Below are 18,610 nucleotides of genomic sequence, written 5' to 3'. Positions count from 1 at the left end.
CCCAGCCCGGCCCCTGGGGTTGGGCCCTGTTTGCCCTGGATCCCCCCTCCCTCCCTCTGCCAGGCTGGAGCTGTGCTTCCCTGTGCATCCCTCTGGCAGCGCCTGGGAAATGCTGCTGTAAATTCATGCCACTGTTAACTACCTAAGGTAATTAGCAGCGATAAAACGTCTCCTGGTCCCACTCGTTTTGCCCTTTGACTCATGAAGGCCCCATCTCCGTGCAAACCTGTGTGTGACAGCGCACTCACTCTGTGCTCTCTCCGTCCTTCAGCCCCAGGTCAGAGGGACCCAGAAATGAGCGCAAAACCCATTTCAGGTTGAAGAAACCTCAGCGGAAGAAATATGGCCTTCTGTCGAATTACGATGAGAACATAGAGATGGCCTCGTTCGACAGCGACGAGGACACGGTGTTTGAAACAAGAAATCTGAGGCGGTAAGCCGGTATTTTGTATGTTTCTCTTTTTCTCGCGAGGGGCTAAGACTCTTTTTCTAAGGACGTGGGAGCTTTGGCACAGATCCTATAACCAGATCTGCATAAATTAAACTTCTGTGTGTGGTCTCTCTATGTTGGCGCACAGACTTTATCTCGCCTTTCTTCATTTTCTGACCAAGCGCACTGAAAGGGACGTACCCCGGTTTGTTTGGAGCACCGCTTTGTGCCTTGTGTTTAGCAGGCCCGTAGGAGGGAGAGACAGCCCTTGTGTCCAGTCTGAGCCTCCCTGCATTAGACAGGAAAACAAAAACTCCTGGTTTTTTTCAGTTTAGGAATTGCTCCCAAGTCACATCGCAGCTAAAACTCATGGTGCCATTGGGGCATCCATTCCTGCTTTCACAGCAATGCGCTTTCATCCCACGGATCATGCAAGTTTGATTTCTCTGGAGGATGTTTTTTTAAAGCTGAGGAGGAATGTTACCTCAGCGTAGCTCGCTGTCTGGCCTCTCAGCTCCCCCAGCTGTTTTGAGGTTGGTAGTGATCTGTCACGTTGTACACGCTCACTCTGATGCTGGATGTCTTCTTTTTTCCAGATGATTTGGGACCAGTAGCACCAACTGCACAGACTGACCAAGGGGGTGCAAGTCCAGCGGAATCACCTTACCAGTGCTCAAGTTTTATTTTTTATAATTGCTTATAATGACTATTAATTAACAGTACAAACACTTCCATAGCTGGGGCAGGGGAAAGGGGACCAAACCTGTTTTCTTCACGCACATTTTTGGGGGAAGGTGGAGCTGCAAGCTAAATGATGCTGCACTGGGTGCTGTTAACTGCACAGGGAGATGCTGAGGCAAACGTAACTCCTGGATGAATGCTCAGCATTTGAAATCTTTCCGCCCTGGAGTCAAGTGCTGCAGCTGTGTCTGCTGGCCTATCAGTATTTTATAGGTGCTCATATCCCTCTCTACTGACTGCGGCAGTCAGCTTGAAGTATCAGGCAAGCGGATTCCTTTTGCAGGCTGATCCTCTTCATGCAGTATCAGGTTACTTCTTTAGGAAGCGTCTCTGTAATCAACTCTGATCTGGTAGGAGCTGGGAGAGCTCTTGTTGTCTGTTACACTAGTGGTGGGTGTGGATGGTGTCGTGTTAGTTCAGACAGAATAGCTTTGGGAATGAGTTAAATGCATCAATTTTCTTGTAGTTGCAGGCTTAGCAGTTACACATGATAATACAGGTCATTACATGGGTTTACAGAGCAAAGACATGTTTACAAATGAAGGGTGCCACTTAGCCCGAAGGAGCATTTCTCCAAAAGAGGAATCAGTTGTGTAGTCTGTGGGGCTACAAGTGTTCAGACTGTTCTGCCTGGCTCCAGCGGTGTGTTCACCAGAGAAATGTGTGACATCTACCAAGCTTCTGGATTTTGAGCTGCTGGCTCTGTCTGAGATCACCCGAGGAAGAGCCAGAGCACTGCGGTTTGAATCGGAGAACCTTAACTGCTCGTGTGATGAGTGACCTGTCTCTGAGCATCTGATGATGGGAAAAGGAGGACCCAAACCCCTCTGAACTGTGATTCTTAAACTGAGACGGCCCTGGCTCAGAAATAATCTCTTCTTGAAGGGTACTGGAGTTTCACTCCATTTGCTGGTACTCAGGCTATGTCCCACTGTCAGCCCAGCAAACTGGGATGTTTCTGTGCAGCCCATTGCGTTGGTGTTTGGATTCTTATTGTGTAGGGCCAAGTGTGAATGTGTTAGAAGGTCGTTGTTAGGTGGATCTGCTGCTAAAATGGTGAAAACTGCTTGCAAAGTGCTCCTGTTTATGGCACATTTTAGCCTTGAAGGGAAGGCCCTTCCTTGAAAACTATGGGCAGTGCAGACCTGTATCCTTAAGTCCCACTTCCACCCAAAACTGGTGCCTTTGTTAGGAGAACCCAAGGGAGTTACCCTGCAGGCCAGGGAGTTCCCTGCTTGACCTTACCTTTAAGAAGACGACTGAGAATGTCTTTGGTGTAATGGCTCCCTTCTTTTGGTTAGCAAATCCTCTGTAGATAAGGGGACAAAACTGACACTTAACAAAAAGAGCGGGGCAGAAGGGATATCCTTATCAAATAGCAAGGACAAATGGTTTTGCTGCAAGTCACCTGGGAGCTCCCGGTCTAGCTGCTGCTCTGAAATCCCTCATGAGGCAGTTGAGGGAGTGGTGTGATCCTGGTGCTCACCCGTGCGAGGGGCAGCGTTTCTCAGTGCAGAGTGGGTGAGGTTTCCTGGAGAAATGTCACCCCAGGTGCTGGCAGCTCTGTCTTGCACACGTGCAAAAGATTTTTAAATACATATATATTTTTAGTAATGCTGTCATGTGAACACAGCACTTGGATGTGCCCTAATTTCATATCATTTGTATCCTTTCATGCCTCTTCTAGGTACTTTCTGCTTGTTTAGCTGATGCAGAGATGAAAGCGTTGGCTGTGTTCCTCTGTGAGGATAGCAGTAATGGCTAAATCTGGCCGTTGCTGCCCCTTGGGTGATCAATCAACCTTGGCTGTTTTGTTTGATTCGTGGTAGTGTATCTTCCTTGATCCTGCGTAGGCTGGCAGGTCTATGCACATGCTGATCACTTTCTCTGGCTCTTCAACTCCCTCTGCAAAGTTGTTTCTTGCATTGTGCTGAAGCCAGGTAAGCCTGACTGTGTTTCAGTCTACTGATATGCCCTGGCTCAGCGTCTTGACTGACATGTTCGTTGGCCTTTCTTTATCTGAGGCGATTAACTTGATCATTCTTTAGGCTCTGCTCTTCGTTGGACAGATGGGTTTTGCAGTTTTGAAGTTTCCTTACCTTGCAGGAGTAGGTGATTTTTTTTAATGTTAACAGTTGAATGATTTTGATCAAAGAGGGGGCCTCAAGCCGTAGGTCCTGCCATGAAAATAATTTTGATAGAATTTGATTTTGCTGTAATAGGTATTTAGAATTTGAGCAGGGAAAGATGTGGAGGATACAGCCAGAGCGCACAATGAGGTCCCTATTCTCGTACTATGTGGGCAAATGGTAATTAAGTTGAAGGCCCGGAGGGTGTTCCAGCCCAGTATCTATGCACCACGTACGTGTTTTCAGAGTCCTTCTGCTGGCCGTCTTTAAAGGGGTGGGTTTCATCATGTGGAGAATAAAAACGTGCTTATGGGGCTGTAGTGTAGCATTGCCGTCACTTTTATTCTGATCCTGTTTTGGCTAGAGACAGGTTTGAGCTGTAATCAATGACCCTGTGTGGTTATTTCCATTTTCCCCTGAAGCATCCTGCATCTTGGAAGCAGCTGGTAGCCTGGATTTGCTCTTTGCAGGCCAAGACGTTACATTCCTGCTCCATTCTAAATCCTTGTTAAAGGCATCTTCTGAGAGGAGAAAACAAAGATGCTGATTACAGATCTGAGACTCCTTCAAGGACAAATCTATTGCTCGGCACAGCTTTTACTGATCTCCATTTCTTCTGGAAGAATAAATTGGAGCTATTGCAGCGGCTTCTCCTCACAGCGGTGGAACAGTGCACCCATGGGCAATCAGCGCGAGGCCAGTGCAGGCTTTTCGGGGGCAGATCTTGCTAATAATATTGGCTTTTAAAGCCTTGCAGTATGTTTCCATAATAAGAGAGCAGTTCAGTAGTTACTTCAGTTATAGTTTTAGTTACTTTATGTGTATTTGATACCCGTGTTATAGCCTAGTAGGTCTCTTTACAACGGTTAGAACTTCCAATAGTCTTTCAGAATAGATTTAAATACACGGATGCAAACAGACACACGTATGTGCTGAGCATGCGAGACAGCTCCGGTCTGGGAGCTGCACAGCTGCATCAGTGCAGTGCTGTGCTTGTATGAGGAACGTGTGTCTGTCCCTGGGCAGGCTGATGCCTCACCAGCTACTGCTGCACTTTTCTTTCTCCCGAGTGAATCGGGGTGTTAGTGGGAGGCGCTGTGGACTCCGGCTGCCCGTTACTGTTGGCCTGTGCAGGGCTCCTGCTGATCCTTGCCAAAAGGCTGTCGGAGCTGATGGGCGCAGGGTGATGAGGACCGAGAGTGGAGTGCGCGGTTCCCTACGATGCTGCGCAGTCACCGGCCTGTGTGTGTCACAAGTGACTGCTACAGAGTTCGCTTGAAACAATCACTATTGTTTAAGCCAAAGCCTGATTTCAAAAGTTTACATAATTGCCTCTCTGATCTTCTTGGAGGGCTGTATCGAATCCTCTACTGTTGATATTGAACTACTAGGCAAATCGACTGGACCATCTGCTGAGGTTAATGAGATTGACTGAGCGCGATATGAGCATCGGCTCTCTATTGTTAATAACGTGCTTCTGTTTTGTTTCATTTGTACATGTGACTGGAATGGGATCTGCAGCGGTAAAGTGCTGGGAGATGGACCTGTGGTCTGAGCAGATTGCCAAGAAGTCAATAAAACAGCACTTGAGTGCATTGTGTTGTCTGTGCTCTCAGAAATGGAGGAGCTAGTCTTTCACCCTCCTGCTTGAATTGTTGATTTATTTTAAATAGCAACCAGTCCTGCATTGATTGATTGTTTTACTTTCGTTTACAGCATTCCCCCTCCATTGTATCCTCAAACAAATGAAATAAAGCGTTCCGTTTCACCCTATTTCTCCGTGGCAGTGTGCTTGGCTGCTGGCATTCGGGGTTGCTCTGGCGGGGCCACCTCACGTGGCTGGCTTGCTGCTGAGCCGATGGGATGGTGCTTTTATGGAGCCTTTCTCTGCTCGGCTGCCCTACCTGAGCATTGCCTTGCTCTCTGCTTGGTGATAGAGTTACACTGTCAACCCTTTTTGTGTATTAGATCCACACTTCTCTCTCATTGCCTAGTGCTCACCTTCATATCAGGGTTTGTTTCAATTTTCTAAAGTCTCCTCCCTTTCCTTTCTCCCCATTCTTACATTAATCCCTTTTTTTGTACACAAGACTAAGTAAAATCCCTGCAAGGGTGATCCCAGTCTCTCCACAACAGAAGAACCAAGTTACATTTTGCTTATTTGGGAGTCGGGAAGGAGAGGCTGTCCCCTGGGTGGGGATGTCCTGGCAAAGTGCAAAGAATTAAAGCCTGAACAAAATAAAGGGCGTTCCCTGGTACTAACATCTGCTTTTCGTCCATCTTGCAAAGGAGGGTGGTTGTGCAGATTTCGGTTGTGTAGATTAGTGGCACTGAAGAAACGAGAAGCGAAGTCCCCCGTGTCCCGCTCTGCCACCCTGCTCTCTTGGTCGTGTCCCCGTGTCCTATGCACAGGAGGCAGGCGGCTGCACGCTCGTCCTGGAGCGTGGCACAGCTCAGGAGGGAAGAGGCTTTCGTTTGCTCCATGTTTTAATCTTGATACTGGTAGGGGCTTCTGCCGTGCTGTGTGGAGAGGGCAGCCAGTGTTAGGGCTGGGCAGGGAGCTGGCAGGAGAGGGGCTGGTGAGCCGGGGAACCCTGTAGATGGCACTCACAGACCGAACATGCCGGCTGACGGGGCACTGGCAACACCTGGAGAAGCTGAAAATAAATCCTGATGCCTTAAAAAGGTAAGCCTTCCCTCAAGCAGCTGTCTGGGAACGAGGTGGAAGCGTCCTCTCAGGGGCTTTGGGGTGGGGGAGCAGCAGGTTTTGGGGCGGCTCTTTGGGAGCTGTTTGCCTGGAGAGGGTTTCTCCCAGCTGCGGGTGGTGCTCTCACCCCTGGCTTTACCTCAGCTGGATTTAACCTGGCCCTGTTGGTACTTGTTTGCAAAGGCTTTTTATGATTCTGGGACAAATGAAGTTTTAAGATACCCTAATTTCATTGAATTAAGCTATAGGCTCCCTGCTCGCACGGGAACTCGCTACCGCGGGGGAAAGGCTTGTCTGTGCAGAGCACAGAGTTGTCTTGGGCTGGTCCAAGGCTTGGCATAAACCCCAGCAGGACTAAAGCCCGGCCCAGAGTTTGCTCCCTTCTCCTTCAAGTCATGTTTCCCAGTCCGTGTGCCTCCAGTAAGTGCGGCACAGCATTGCACAGACATGTGAAAACCCAACCCTACTGCAGCAGCACCCTTTGGTGTGCACCTGGCTTTCCCTGGGGAGCGTGCTGTGCAAAATTAACTGCAGTGCTTAATGAACTAATGGAGAGTGTTCACCGTGGCAGTGATAGGGGCAGGACAGCATCACGCTTTCAAGCCCTGGTCTGTGTGAGATGCTGGGAGCTGCAATGGGATGTGAACCAACTGCTTGTTCATTTTCAGGCTCAGGGGGCTGGTAGCCCCAATTAGCACTAACGGCCGTGGCCTGGGCATGCTGGATGAGCTGCAGATGTGTTGTCCTCCACACCATTTTCCTGGCCCTGTTCTCTCTCTGCTCTGTGCTCCAAGCCGGAGCTCTCACCTCTGTCCAGGAGAGGCTCTTGCTGAGGTCTCTAGCTGGGGAGAAGCTCAGGCTGGCGCTGGCTGGGATTCCAGTCACAAACACAAGCTGGCGGCATGGATCTGCTCTGAATTTATTTTAAACTCGAGTTAAAGTGCTCTTGGTGCTTTGGATGTAAATTTCCTTCCTCGAAATGGGAACTGCAGGCCATTTGCTGAGTGCTGGTAAGCTCTTTTGATTTCACTAGCCTGTTTGCTGCTGCAGCATTGTCCCTCACCGCCGTGCTCTGTGGAGTGCAAAATAACCTCTGCGGCTGGGTTCTGGGGGAGGAACCACCTCTCGGCTTTCTGCTGGCGTAGAAGAGCGCTTTTCTTGCTCTCTGTACTCAGACCTGTTTTTTAATGAGGGTTCATGTATAAAGTTGGGGGTTTTGGGTGTGTGTGTGGACAATAGTCTGCAAGTTTTCTGGTCATTGTATAGAAGAAGAGGTGGTCCAAGTCCCTCCAGTCACCCGGGGAGGAAAAAAGAGAGAAACATAGGATTTCACTATGGGTAAAGGATGTTTCATTCCTGGATTTCAGAGCCCTTTGTCAAGGAGGTAGATTCCTCTAGTGCTGCAAAGAAGCTCAGCTGTAATAGGTGGCGTTATCTGTATTGGCAGAGCTCCATCCCCTGGGTTAGGGACCTTCCACCGCACTGTTACTGATGTCACTGTGAACGCACCGGGCTCTCGGTCCCCTTCTGTGGAAGGGCAGCGTTGCGAGTTAAGCGTTGTATTCTGCTTGCTGTTCACCTGGCTTCACGCAGGTCACTTGTGCTTTAGATTTCATATTTGTAAAATAAGGAGAAAATGAGGAACCTTCTTCACGGCTGGCTTGCAAACAGTGCTTGAAACTACGACCTGGGGTGGGACTGGCCGGACGCGGTGTTAAGCAGCAAGAGGCAACCCTCGATGAGTGACAAAATGAGCGTAGCCGTGGTAAGATGTCGCAAGCGTTTTGTTCAATTTATTGCTAATACGCTTGCTGAGTGGCTCTAGGGACTTCGGGGGTGACCGTGTCTCTTGGAAGTGGAACTTCCACGCACGCACGTTTTCAGCTGCACTCACAATTTTGCTCCTGTGTTTCCGAAGGCGCTGTCAGTGTCCCTCCGGCTCCGGGGACTCTTCGCAGGGAGCGTCCAGGGTAGTTTTCCTCGCCAGATGCTGCAAACAAGATGGTAGACTTAATCCTGCAGTGCTCTGTGGGTACTGGAGCTGCTCTGAAATTGTGTCTCTGTGTTTATTGTAGAATACAGGCTGCACATTGGGAAGGTAACTGGAAATATTTGAAAACCTGCTGTACAGTCTCCTCTGACGTCTTTTCTGTTCCACTCAACAGAGCTCTTCTACACAACTAGCAGGATTCTTCTGTATAAAAAAATTAGCTTTACTTAGTTGGCTTTTTGCCTAAATCCTTCTTCTGATCTTTATTTTCTTCCCTTACATGATGGAAAGGTGAATGGAAGTGGCACTTCAGCCACAAAAGCCTTTCCTTTAGAAATGTTGGTTGTTTTTGTTTTAAAAATTTTTGAAGGGGGCTTTGCAGGGGAGAATGGAGAAGCGTTTTCTTTTTAAGTTACGCTGGGGAATAAAAGTATAAAGGAAAGAAATGATCATAACTGTACTGGCAGCGGAACAATATTTTTTTCGAGTACCAGAGCTAATTGAAGAAAGAATTTCTTCACACAACAATTTTTGCAATCTAAGGATGAGTAAACATTAAAGGGGATGCTGTACTTCTGATGCATGCTAATGTGTGACTGCATGCATGGAAAGGAGAAGATGTCCCTAAAATTAAATTTGAGATGAACGTCTTAGATGTTACACTTCAGTGTTTTCTTCTTTAGCTCGCATCTTTGATCTGGCAATGTAAAGCCCATGTCCAAGGATACCTGCTGAGAGGATGAAACTTCGATGCACCTACGAGATGAAATTGCTAGAAAATGGCAATGTGGGGTCCGATTTGGTGGAAGTGCTTCATGGGCTGTGGGATTGCTGTGGATCTGTACGGATCTTGTTCGCTTCAGCAGGGTTTCTTATGGGTTCAGAGAGCACCCTGCCCATGTAGAGGTGCTCGCAGACAATTACCAGCAGTTTTAATTAACATCAGTTTCTAGGATGTAGGCAAATGGGGGGCTGACATGTTAGAGCACATCACCTGATTCCCGGTAATCGTGGCTCCTGGGTGTTTGTATCATCGCTCCCAGTGCCAGCAAATCGAACTGAAACGGCATTGAACTTGCGTGTGAAGGTACGGTCGCATCCGCTGGTGCCTCCTCACTCCCTTGCCTGTTGGAAGCTTCTCCTGATTTCCGTCCGTTTCCGTGCTGGCCGTGCTGCAAACCACAGCAACTGTTGTTGTCGGCACTCAGGGATCCTCTTGCTCTCTTTGCAATCAGAGTAACGCTCCCGTCTGCTGGTTAATAAGAGCTGGGAAATGGAAGTGTCGAGATTTGCAGGTTTTGCAGCTAGAAGAGACCATTATGTTCATCGTGCTCAGCCTCCCGCAGAGCACCGGCTGGTTTGTCCTTTTTTGTGTGCGGTAAAACTAGAAGGTTTCTCTGGGAAAGGGTGCCAGCCTTTGTCTGAAACAACTGAGTGATGGAGCATTTACTGCATCCCTGATATGCTGCTAGTATGTTCTGGTGGTTAATTACTCTCGCTCTTTTAAAGAGAAAACCTCACGTACTTAAAATAATCCTAATCGTTTCATTGTTCAACCTGAGCTGAGTGCACGCTACCCCCTCTCTCTGTGCAGAAGTGGTGTAAATACTGTTTGTGATAGCGGAAAAACCTGATGGGCATTAATGCCATGAACAAGCAGTTGGGGGTTTTGAGCCTTTGTGGGGGGGGCCACGGTGCTGCTTTACCTCCAAAACCCCAGGCAGGGCTGTGGAGTGGTTTTACCCTGGCACTACCTTACAGCGGTGCCGTCTCCAAGGACATCCCAGCTGAGGTCGGCTTCTCCAACAAAAGCAATTTTCAGCTCTCGCTGCCTGGTGTTTGCTCACCCCGGGACAATCCTGCTCATGACCAACATGGTCCTTTAAACCAGCCGCTGCCTGCGGGCAATGCCCGTGCGTGCCTGCCCCAATGCCTTCTCGGGGTGTTTTGCAAAGCTGTCCCTGCAGGTCCCGTGCCCACGGCCACCGTCGGGCACTGCCGGAGTTGTCACCCAGCTCTGGAGCATCAGCGCACTCCCTGAAGGCTGCGTGGTCATAATTTGTTCATTTAGCTTTTGTGTGCATCAAATCTAAACCTTCTGCCTCCGTTCAAAGCAGGCCAGAGGCATCTTGCCGAAATCCCCGGTGGCAGGGCAGCCTGGGTGGGCTGGCTCACCTCCGCCCGGCTCCGGCAGCCAAGGACATCCCCGGGGAGCAATTCCCGACGGGATGTTTTCCTGGACGGATGGAGGGTTTGCTGTGGCACCAGGCTGGGGAGCCTCATCATATAATGGGGAATCTCAAAAATGATGAGCAGAACTATGGCAGTGTGGCGGTCATTGTGTGCAGCTGAAGGCACAGCGGGACCTGGGGACGTGTTGGTTCAAATTCTCTGGTAGCAGGGTATATTCTGATCTCTCTTTTTGCCGGTGTTATTTTAATCTGCTTTTCTCTCACATCAAACTCCCTCTTTCTAAAGAATGCAGAGAGGTATTAGGTTTGTGCCCTTTGTGATATATAGCAAAGGTTTGAGATACTGCTTTATTCTTTTAGAAGTGGAGGTTTTTATCCATGTTATAACTTTAGCTTCTCCACAGTCATCGTTTTGGCTTCTTGACTGGCTTGGATGAGTGCACTGAAAACGTTTTCTGTGTTTATTCGAGGAAGGGAGGACTATGTGTCCTTAATGAAGGTTCCCGTTCCTTTCACACATGCGCATGTGGGTATTAACTGGTGGCTCGGGCCATTTTAGTGAAAGCAGTGTTCAAACCAAAATAACTTTCTTCCTCCATCTGAAGCCGGCAGGAATGTTCCCATTGCCTTATCAGACTTCAGATCGAGGTGTTCGTTATGCACCACTTCCACCTAGGGTGGTTTTGCTGGGAGCCTTGCAGGCACGCAGCCAGAGATAGCCCTTTCCCTCCAAAGTGTACGTTTTCCGCGTAGAAAATAACATGTAGGGAACCTTTATTTTAAATTAAGGAAGAATTAAGGCACAGCGAGGACTGATTTGCCAAAGGGCATCTAGGAAAGTAGTGGCAGATCAGAGAACTGAAGCGAGATCCTCAGGTCTCGGCCCGTGCCTGCCCCACCACCATTTTTCTTCCCTGCTCTTTGGCTGCCTGCAGCGTCTTGTGGGATGACCAGGACTTGAATTTCCATCCTCTTTAAAAGAGGCAATTTAAGGAGATTTCCAGGGGAGCAAAGCTGCCAGCACGCTCCTCGTCCACCTCCCCTTCCCCTCCATTTCTGCAGCTCACCTCTTGGGCAGCCAAAGATGTTTTTTCTCCCTCTTTCTCCATCCACACGCACTCCTTTTAGAGGCTCTTTGCTCTACTCGCTTTCCCACAGCTCAGAGCCATTCTCCCAGCTTCAAAAGGTTTACTAATTACCCTAATGAGGTCAGGAGAGACCAAGCTTCTGTGATCCATCCTCTTTAAAAGAGGCAATTTAAGGAGATTTCCAGGGGAGCAAAGCTGCCAGCACGCTCCTCGTCCACCTCCCCTTCCCCTCCATTTCTGCAGCTCACCTCTTGGGCAGCCAAAGATGTTTTTTCTCCCTCTTTCTCCATCCACACGCACTCCTTTTAGAGGCTCTTTGCTCTACTCGCTTTCCCACAGCTCAGAGCCATTCTCCCAGCTTCAAAAGGTTTACTAATTACCCTAATGAGGTCAGGAGAGACCAAATGCTTCTGTGACTTAAAGCAGGGGTGGGGAGGGGTTTGGAAGGGGGGAAATATCTTGACTTGTGCCTATACTGACGTGCCTATACTGATGTGTCTGCGGGAAGGTAGCGTCTCTACCTCCACTTGTTCTCCCCCACCTTCCCATCTTGAGCAGAAAAAAAGAAAATGTGGACAGAAGGTCTCAAATGTATCAAACAGCTTTTAAAAAGAAATTCCTTTTGCCTGTCAAAAGAACAAACAGATACACCAAAAACTGTCAGAATTAGTGTTGGAGTAATTGCAGAAGCTCTCCAAGGTTAATGCTCCATTAGCGAACAGCTCTCACGCAGCTAAAAGCCAGGACGAGACAGGTTGTCAAAGGCTTGCTGGAGATTAAAGAGCTGTGTTCCCAACCTAAACTCTCTTGTGGATGTTGTTTGGAAGGGGAGGGAAGGGGGGGTGTGTGTGTTTGTGGGATGAAGATAACACCAGCTATGGCTCGTGCTGCCGTAGCATCAATGGAGAAGTGTGACCCAGAGCTGGAGGAATGGTTTTCAGACCTCGGTGAGGTCCCCGCTCCCTGGGTCGTGGGGTTTCGGAGGGTTTGCTCTCATTTAAACACTCCACAAATTCTTTAGCCCGTTTCGGCCAAGTTTAAAAGCAAATCCTGAGGGCGGTGCCAGCCCTGAGTCTGCAGGCAGCCTGAAACGGCAGCGCGGGCAGGGGGAACCATCCTGGTTTATTCTAAGTTGGAGACGCGCTGGGTCCTCGGAGAGGAGCGGGGCTGGGAGGGAGCGGGGTGCTGGAGGCCCTGGCAGTTCAGAAATTAATTCTGCCTGGGTTTCAGCTAGCCCAGTGGGATTTGTAGTGAGCAGGGCATCAGTTTTAAATTGAATCGGGGCCTGATTTCATCTCCCAGGCCAGTGTAAGGCTCATTTAAATAGAATTGACCTTGATATTTTTTTTTTTTTCTTTTGTGGAAGAAAGGAAAACCATTTCTAACTTCCAGTGAGGCAGCGCACTCTGTGCCCCAAACATTGCCCCGGGGGGGTGATTTAACAGCGCCTGGGAAGACACAATAGCAGCTACAGGATCACCTTTTCATGTGGACCTGGGTTTTCAGCATCTTCCAGCAAGGTAGTGACCTTTCTTAACGCATGTGGGTCTGAGCTCAGGTTTTTACTTCTTATAAAGCAGGGCTTTGTCTAGGAGCGTTTTACCCACGGCGAAGGTGCATTTAGAGAGTCGAAAGAGGCAGTTAAACTCGTGCAGCCTTGGAAATGCCACGCCGAGGACCAGCCCCAGCCATTTCCATTGCAACTTCCCTGCATGTAAACAAATACCCACTCAAAAGAAGCCAGCGGGTTCCCGCCGCTGCTCTTGATCTGAATGCGGACAAGGCTGGCGTGACTGTGTTCTTTGTCAGGGCTGTCGCTGCTTTAAAGCTATTATGATGGTGTTATGATAGTGCCTGAGATCCCTGCCAGGATCAGGGCTTTGTTATGCTGGATGCTCTGCGCACAGATGCTGAGAGCCAGTCCCCATGCCGTAGTGTGGCAGCCTCGGCTGAAAAGGCTGATGAGAGAATGGAAAAGGGGAGGAAAAAAATAAATGTGCATGAGGCAGAGCCTTGCCGAAGGGGCTGCCTGGAGAACAGGGTGGTCCTGTGGCTCCTGGACCCGGCCCGAATGATGGCTTTCTCCTGCTGGTGCCTTGGCTGTGGAGGAGACGTGGCTCCGAGCAGCATGGACACGACGTCCCCTTGTACCTGCAGGAGCAGCCGCACCCCTGTAATGCGGGACCAGGGTCCCGAGCATGGGATCCGGCTCCGGCACAGCAGGACCTACGTGGCGATGGGCCAATTTCTGATAGTAAATGGCTGGAAGTTAACTTGAGGGAGGTGAGTTGTGAGCTACTTGTGAAGGGCTGGTGTGAGAGGCCTCTTGAAACGAACAGCCGTGAGCAGGGGAAATGAGCAATGTCATAATTAGAGAATTAAACCTTTCCTGTTCTTTTCTTTTCCTATCTTGATATAATTTGTAACGATTAGACCTGGGGTGCAGCACAACCAGCCAATGCAAGTCGTCTATACAGGAGCAAAACAAGACTCCTGCACAGGCCCTGTCTCTTTATTAAGTTGATTTGCATTCATAATCTTCATTTGCCGTTATTATTTTCCCCCCTTGTGCTTAGCGAGTGATATTAGCATAAAGTCCTTTTTTTCTTGTTTTCTATTCACACTCAAGGTCAGAGACTTAGTGAGACACCGACAAAAACAATCTCTTCCTCACCCTCTTTTAATTCTTTGCAGAAACATGTCCTGGGGATTTTAACATAACAATTGCTGGAAAAGGAGGGGGGAGACCTGAACAGAGCCCTTTCTGTGCTGGAAATCAGAGCTGCCCAAAAGAGAGATGCAAATCCACGAAAAGAGGGGAGGGGGGGAAATGGATCTCGGAGCAGCACCAGTCCTGCCTCGTTCCTCTTGAATGGGAGAGGTAATCAAGCGATCGCACAGGCGGGTTTCCTAGAGCTGCATCTGGAGCAGACCGCGCTGGCCGGGGGGCTGCTGGGCTCTGCAGGCAGCTCCGCCGACGTGCCTCCGACCTGCCGGGTCCCTTGCGCTGTTCAGACCCGGGGTCCCCAGGAACAGCCTTGCCCCGAGCACCCCCCGGTCGCCTGCCGCACCTCACCGACACCTTGCCGACACCTTGCCGAGCTGGGAGCACCAACGGGCACACCTGGATTGTGCCGGTGCACGCTCCCGCCTGGGTCGGCGTGCCTCGGCCAGGGCACGCGCGCTCGGCTCTGCTCAGTGCGCAACGCCGTCTTGCTCCCAGCTGTGTTCACGGGGGAACGGTGCTCCCCTGGGGGCAGTTCTCCAGCTTACCCAGTTTCTGGTTTCAAAGCCCTGCAGTTGTAGGGGTGCCCCATTTGGGGACTGCGTAGGGATATCCTGGGCCATCGCCAGGTCTGCAGCAGAAACAGGCAACGCTCCGTAGTGGAGAACGGGGGCTCCTGGGGTCGATTTCTGAGCTTGGGGAGGGGCAGGGGTCTATGAGAGAAAGCCCCAGATCCTCTCATTCCTGCTGTGCCACTTTGCTGCGCGAAGCCAACCCACCCTCTCTGCTTCCTCACCCTTCGAGCCAGGAGCAGAGCTCCGTGGCGGGGGTGCAGGCATGCTCCCGCCTTGAGCTGTTGGGACAAGGAGGAGAACAGCCGAGTCAAAGAGAGTCTGGTTTTACCGTGGTTAGAAGATTAAAGGAGGAGGAAAAATAGAAACCTCAGCCGATTGCTGAGGGACTTGCATGGAGCAGCCCCCTGGGCCGCCCCTCTCCCTGGCCACGGAGCAGTTGGGCACCGGCTGGTTTTCGGGCTGGTTTCCAGCTCCTCGGCGGCTGCCGACAGGTCTGACGCTGCATTCGGAGCCTGGCACATGGATGTGGGACAGACGAAGGGGTCACCCGCGCTCTGCCTGCGCGAGTCGGGTTCTTTGAACCCTTCATTGGACCCTGCGGCATCGGTGAAACTGGGCATGGAGGGAAAATCCCCTTTAAGGGCCCGAGGTGTTTGCAGGTTACTGTTGGTTTTGGTAGGGAGGGGGGGGTGAGGGGTTGGTTCCTTTTTGTGTGCTCGAGCTGTGATGATTTTAAGGTGTCTAAAACCATGTGAATTTCCAGTCTTGGGCATGAACTCTTTGAGGCAGGCCGTTTCCTGGGAAGCCTGGCGCGGGGGCTGGATCATGGCAGATGGTGGCTGCTGCCGCTAATGGCCCGAACACTCCCGAGTGACCCGGCTGGGAACGGGGAGGGATCGACTTCAGGAGCCGTGAAATGTCTGATGGCCGGGCTGGAAAGGCTGGCGATAGCTGAGATATGGATGTTGTCTGGCGCTGCAAGCGAGTGTGCTGTGCACAGAAATATGTCTTACTTTACAGAACTGGTAGGTTGCTTTTTTTTTCCTGAGGATGCTTCAGGGCTTTCAGCGCTCAGATGCAATGTGAGTGTTTTCATGCCCCTTTAATGCTTCACTAAACAGTTTGAGATGCTGCCTCTTAATGCCCCAGTAAAGCACAGAATGCTCTAGAGCGGAAAGAGCATGTGAGGGAAAGGAGGGTGGTGGAAAAAGAGAAGAAAAGAGACTGAGGAGAGACAAAACCAGGGAGAATCATCTCTTCCCTTTCTCTCTCTGCACATACCCAGTCCTCGCTGTTGTGAAGGCAGCTGGATGCTGACGGTCCCTTCAGCTTCTCCTGCTCCTCCAGGGAAGAGCTTGCTTCGCTCACCCTCTCCCAGCCCTTCCCGGGCTCTGTCCTACAACCGGTGGGCACGTTGCAAGGGGAGAAGATGGTCCCTGGGCTGCTGAAGCGAGGCACGGGCCGTGGCTCGGCTTTGGACCCTGGGAGGGGATGCTGGGGGGGTCGGACGCCTGGGTTTTGTCAGCCATTTCCTGACCTCTGTCTTGGTCTCCGGTGTGCACGATGGGGCCAACATCCATCGGATAAGTGCCTTACAGCCCTCGCTGTGGGTCCTGGCTCACTGTCCTTGGCCTGTGTGTGTTTCCCAAACAGATGCTAAACCGAGGGAGAGGGCAAGGGCCAGGGGAAAAAGAGAGATTCAATGTTTTAACCCAACAAGGCAAAGTTTGTGTCTCCTCCCAACCAGCGCTGAGGGGAGTCGCCGGGTCTCCTGTTGTTAATTCAAGTCATTAAATTTCCTGCACTCTGTGTATTCCTCCCCGGCACCGCCAGCCCTGTCTGTTTGATCTGTAAGTACCAAAAGTACCGCCTCGGGCTGCAACATCGGCATCCTCGGTCGCCATAGGAACGGGAGCCGGGGCTCCCCCGCACCTCGCTCCCCCGGGGCGCAGCTCCTGGGGCTGCGCTCTAATGAGCCTCTGAAGTTGGGCTTATCAAGGCCGGGCTACACGGCCCCCAAGGCCGGTGCGCTCTGCGGCAGGCTGCTGCTAACCTGAAAGGTAGAGTTTTTGTCTGAGCTGGGAAGCACAAAGGCGGAGGTTATTCGTGTCAAAGAACTTGCAGATTGAGAGGCTAAACTGCTATTACATTTTTCTTAGCAGAGGGGAGTTCAAAACTGGGAGGAGGGAAGGGGAGAGCTTTGGCGGGGAAGGCGCGAGCCGGAGCCAATTACTGCCGGGTAGGGTGGGAGGAAGAGGAGGAAGATGATGGAGATGTCTGTGACAGGGAGGGCAGGTGGGGAGGATGGGGGGGGGGGGGGGGGGAGCGAGACACCGATCAGGCAGCGGGAAAAGGAGGAGAAGGATTTTCTGCCTGCGTGGAGAACAGGCTGGGGCTGCAGCCCTGTCAGCTCTGGAGCCCTGCCAGAGCCCCAGAGCCCGGTCAGACCCACCGGAGCCCTGTCAGTCCCCTCGGAGCCTCGTCAGGCCCAGAGCGCAATTCATCACTCCGCCACTGATGTGTCGTAGGACCCTGGCTGCTGGCAGGGATGGGCTGCAGCCTTCGGCTTCCCACCTGTAAAATGGGGACGCTAGTTGGTGCGTTCCCCCTAAAGCCTTCTGTCAGCGCTGTTTCAGCTGTAAACTCTCTGTGGGGAGTTCATCCCTGTAGCTCTATATACTTACCTTGTGGCTGGTTTTCCCGAAGATACCCCAGGCAGGTAAGGGCCCGTACCCAAACAAGTCTTCATCTGACTCCTGTTGAGAGCCTTCCCCAGCCCCAGCTGGAGCTCGGGGCTCCAGTCCCGCTGGACCTCCTGGACCAGAGCGCGAGGGCTGTGCATGTGCTGCAGCTCACTGTGGGTCTGATAGCTTGAGCACCTGGGCTTGCGGGTGTTCAGCCCTGCACCAAACAGGTACTTTTCGAGACTAATGAGGTGGGCAGCGTGCAGGCAGCTGGCTGGGCTCCGGGACCTGCCGGTGCAGCCCTGCGTCTCTGCTGGAGATGCCTCACGTGCTCAGGATGCGGATGGTGTCACTGCCCGTGCGGGAGGTGATCGCCCGCACCGGAGCAGCAAGGTGCTGCGTGAGGGGCTTCCTACCCGCGTCCAGCAGAACAGCCCGGCTCTGGCAGCTGTGCGCCAGCATCGTCCCGGCACGGGGCTGTGATGAGCAATGGGGGACAGTGACCTTTCCCGAAAAAAGGGCATTTGCAATGCAGCCTCTGCGTGCAGCTTTCTACCGCGTACCTCCACAGCCCCCGCCCCTCGGTGGCCCCCGGCACTGCTGCGGTAGCCGTGGTCCCCACTGTCAGCAGTGGTGGGTGGCACGTCCCTCTGGGGATTCGAGCAGCCCTGGGGACTTTGAAGCCTTGGCGGCAGGCTGGGCCCTGGGCAAGCCGTGGTCCAAAGGCAGCTCTGCCCCTGGGGGACATGGCCCTAGGGCCGCTGCTCGTGGCCCCGGCTCCCCCCTGCCCTGAGATTGATGTGCCGGAGCTGCCTGACTCCCCTCCGTAACACCTACACTTTCTAATTGCTGACAGCTATTTACTGTAAAGACCACCAACTCTGACAACTCGTGTCAAAACCCTGCAAGAAACTATGTCTTTATGTCTTTATTTATTTCCCCTCTTTTCCTAAACAGATCTATTTTCTCTCCCCTCCGGCTGCCGCGTTCCTGCCGGCAGACGTGCGGTGCCGTGGGGCTCCCCTGCCCCAAACGCCATCCCGGGAGGTGTGGCGGGCGCCGGGGAGAGCTGCCCTCTGCCCCCCCACCTCTCCCCGGTCCATGCCTGGCTGGTCGCTGACGGATGGGTGCAAAGCTACGTACGGTGGATCCCACCGCACGCCTGCTTGTTTATTTGCTGTCTCTCAGCCCCTTGATGTTCAAACATAATTGGTTCTGCTCGGAGCAGTAAACAATGATGTGCAATGCATCAGTGAGCCCTACACGGCACCTACACGCAATTAAAATAATTGGGCGCTACCTAGCTCTGATTTCACAGCCCCCCCCCCCCTCCCACAACTACACTTGTA

General features: G+C 51.6%; 1 protein-coding gene across 1 annotated transcript in view; it reads left to right on the top strand.

The window, feature by feature from the left end:
- LOC103899409 (ephrin-A2) overlaps positions 1–18,610 on the top strand; it is an 88,702-nt gene that overhangs the window by 650 nt on the left and 69,442 nt on the right. Inside the window, exon 2 of the mRNA XM_009279887.1 lies at positions 272–433. Coding sequence (XP_009278162.1) covers positions 272–433 — 162 coding nt within the window. The remainder of the gene's footprint in view (positions 1–271; positions 434–18,610) is intronic.

The sequence above is a fragment of the Aptenodytes forsteri genome, unplaced genomic scaffold, assembly GCF_000699145.1.
Source record: "Aptenodytes forsteri isolate BGI_AS27 unplaced genomic scaffold, ASM69914v1 Scaffold147, whole genome shotgun sequence".
NCBI classification, from domain to species: domain Eukaryota; kingdom Metazoa; phylum Chordata; class Aves; order Sphenisciformes; family Spheniscidae; genus Aptenodytes; species Aptenodytes forsteri.
The sequence above is the reverse complement of the archived record's forward strand: the minus strand, read 5'-3'. Positions and strand labels throughout refer to the sequence as shown.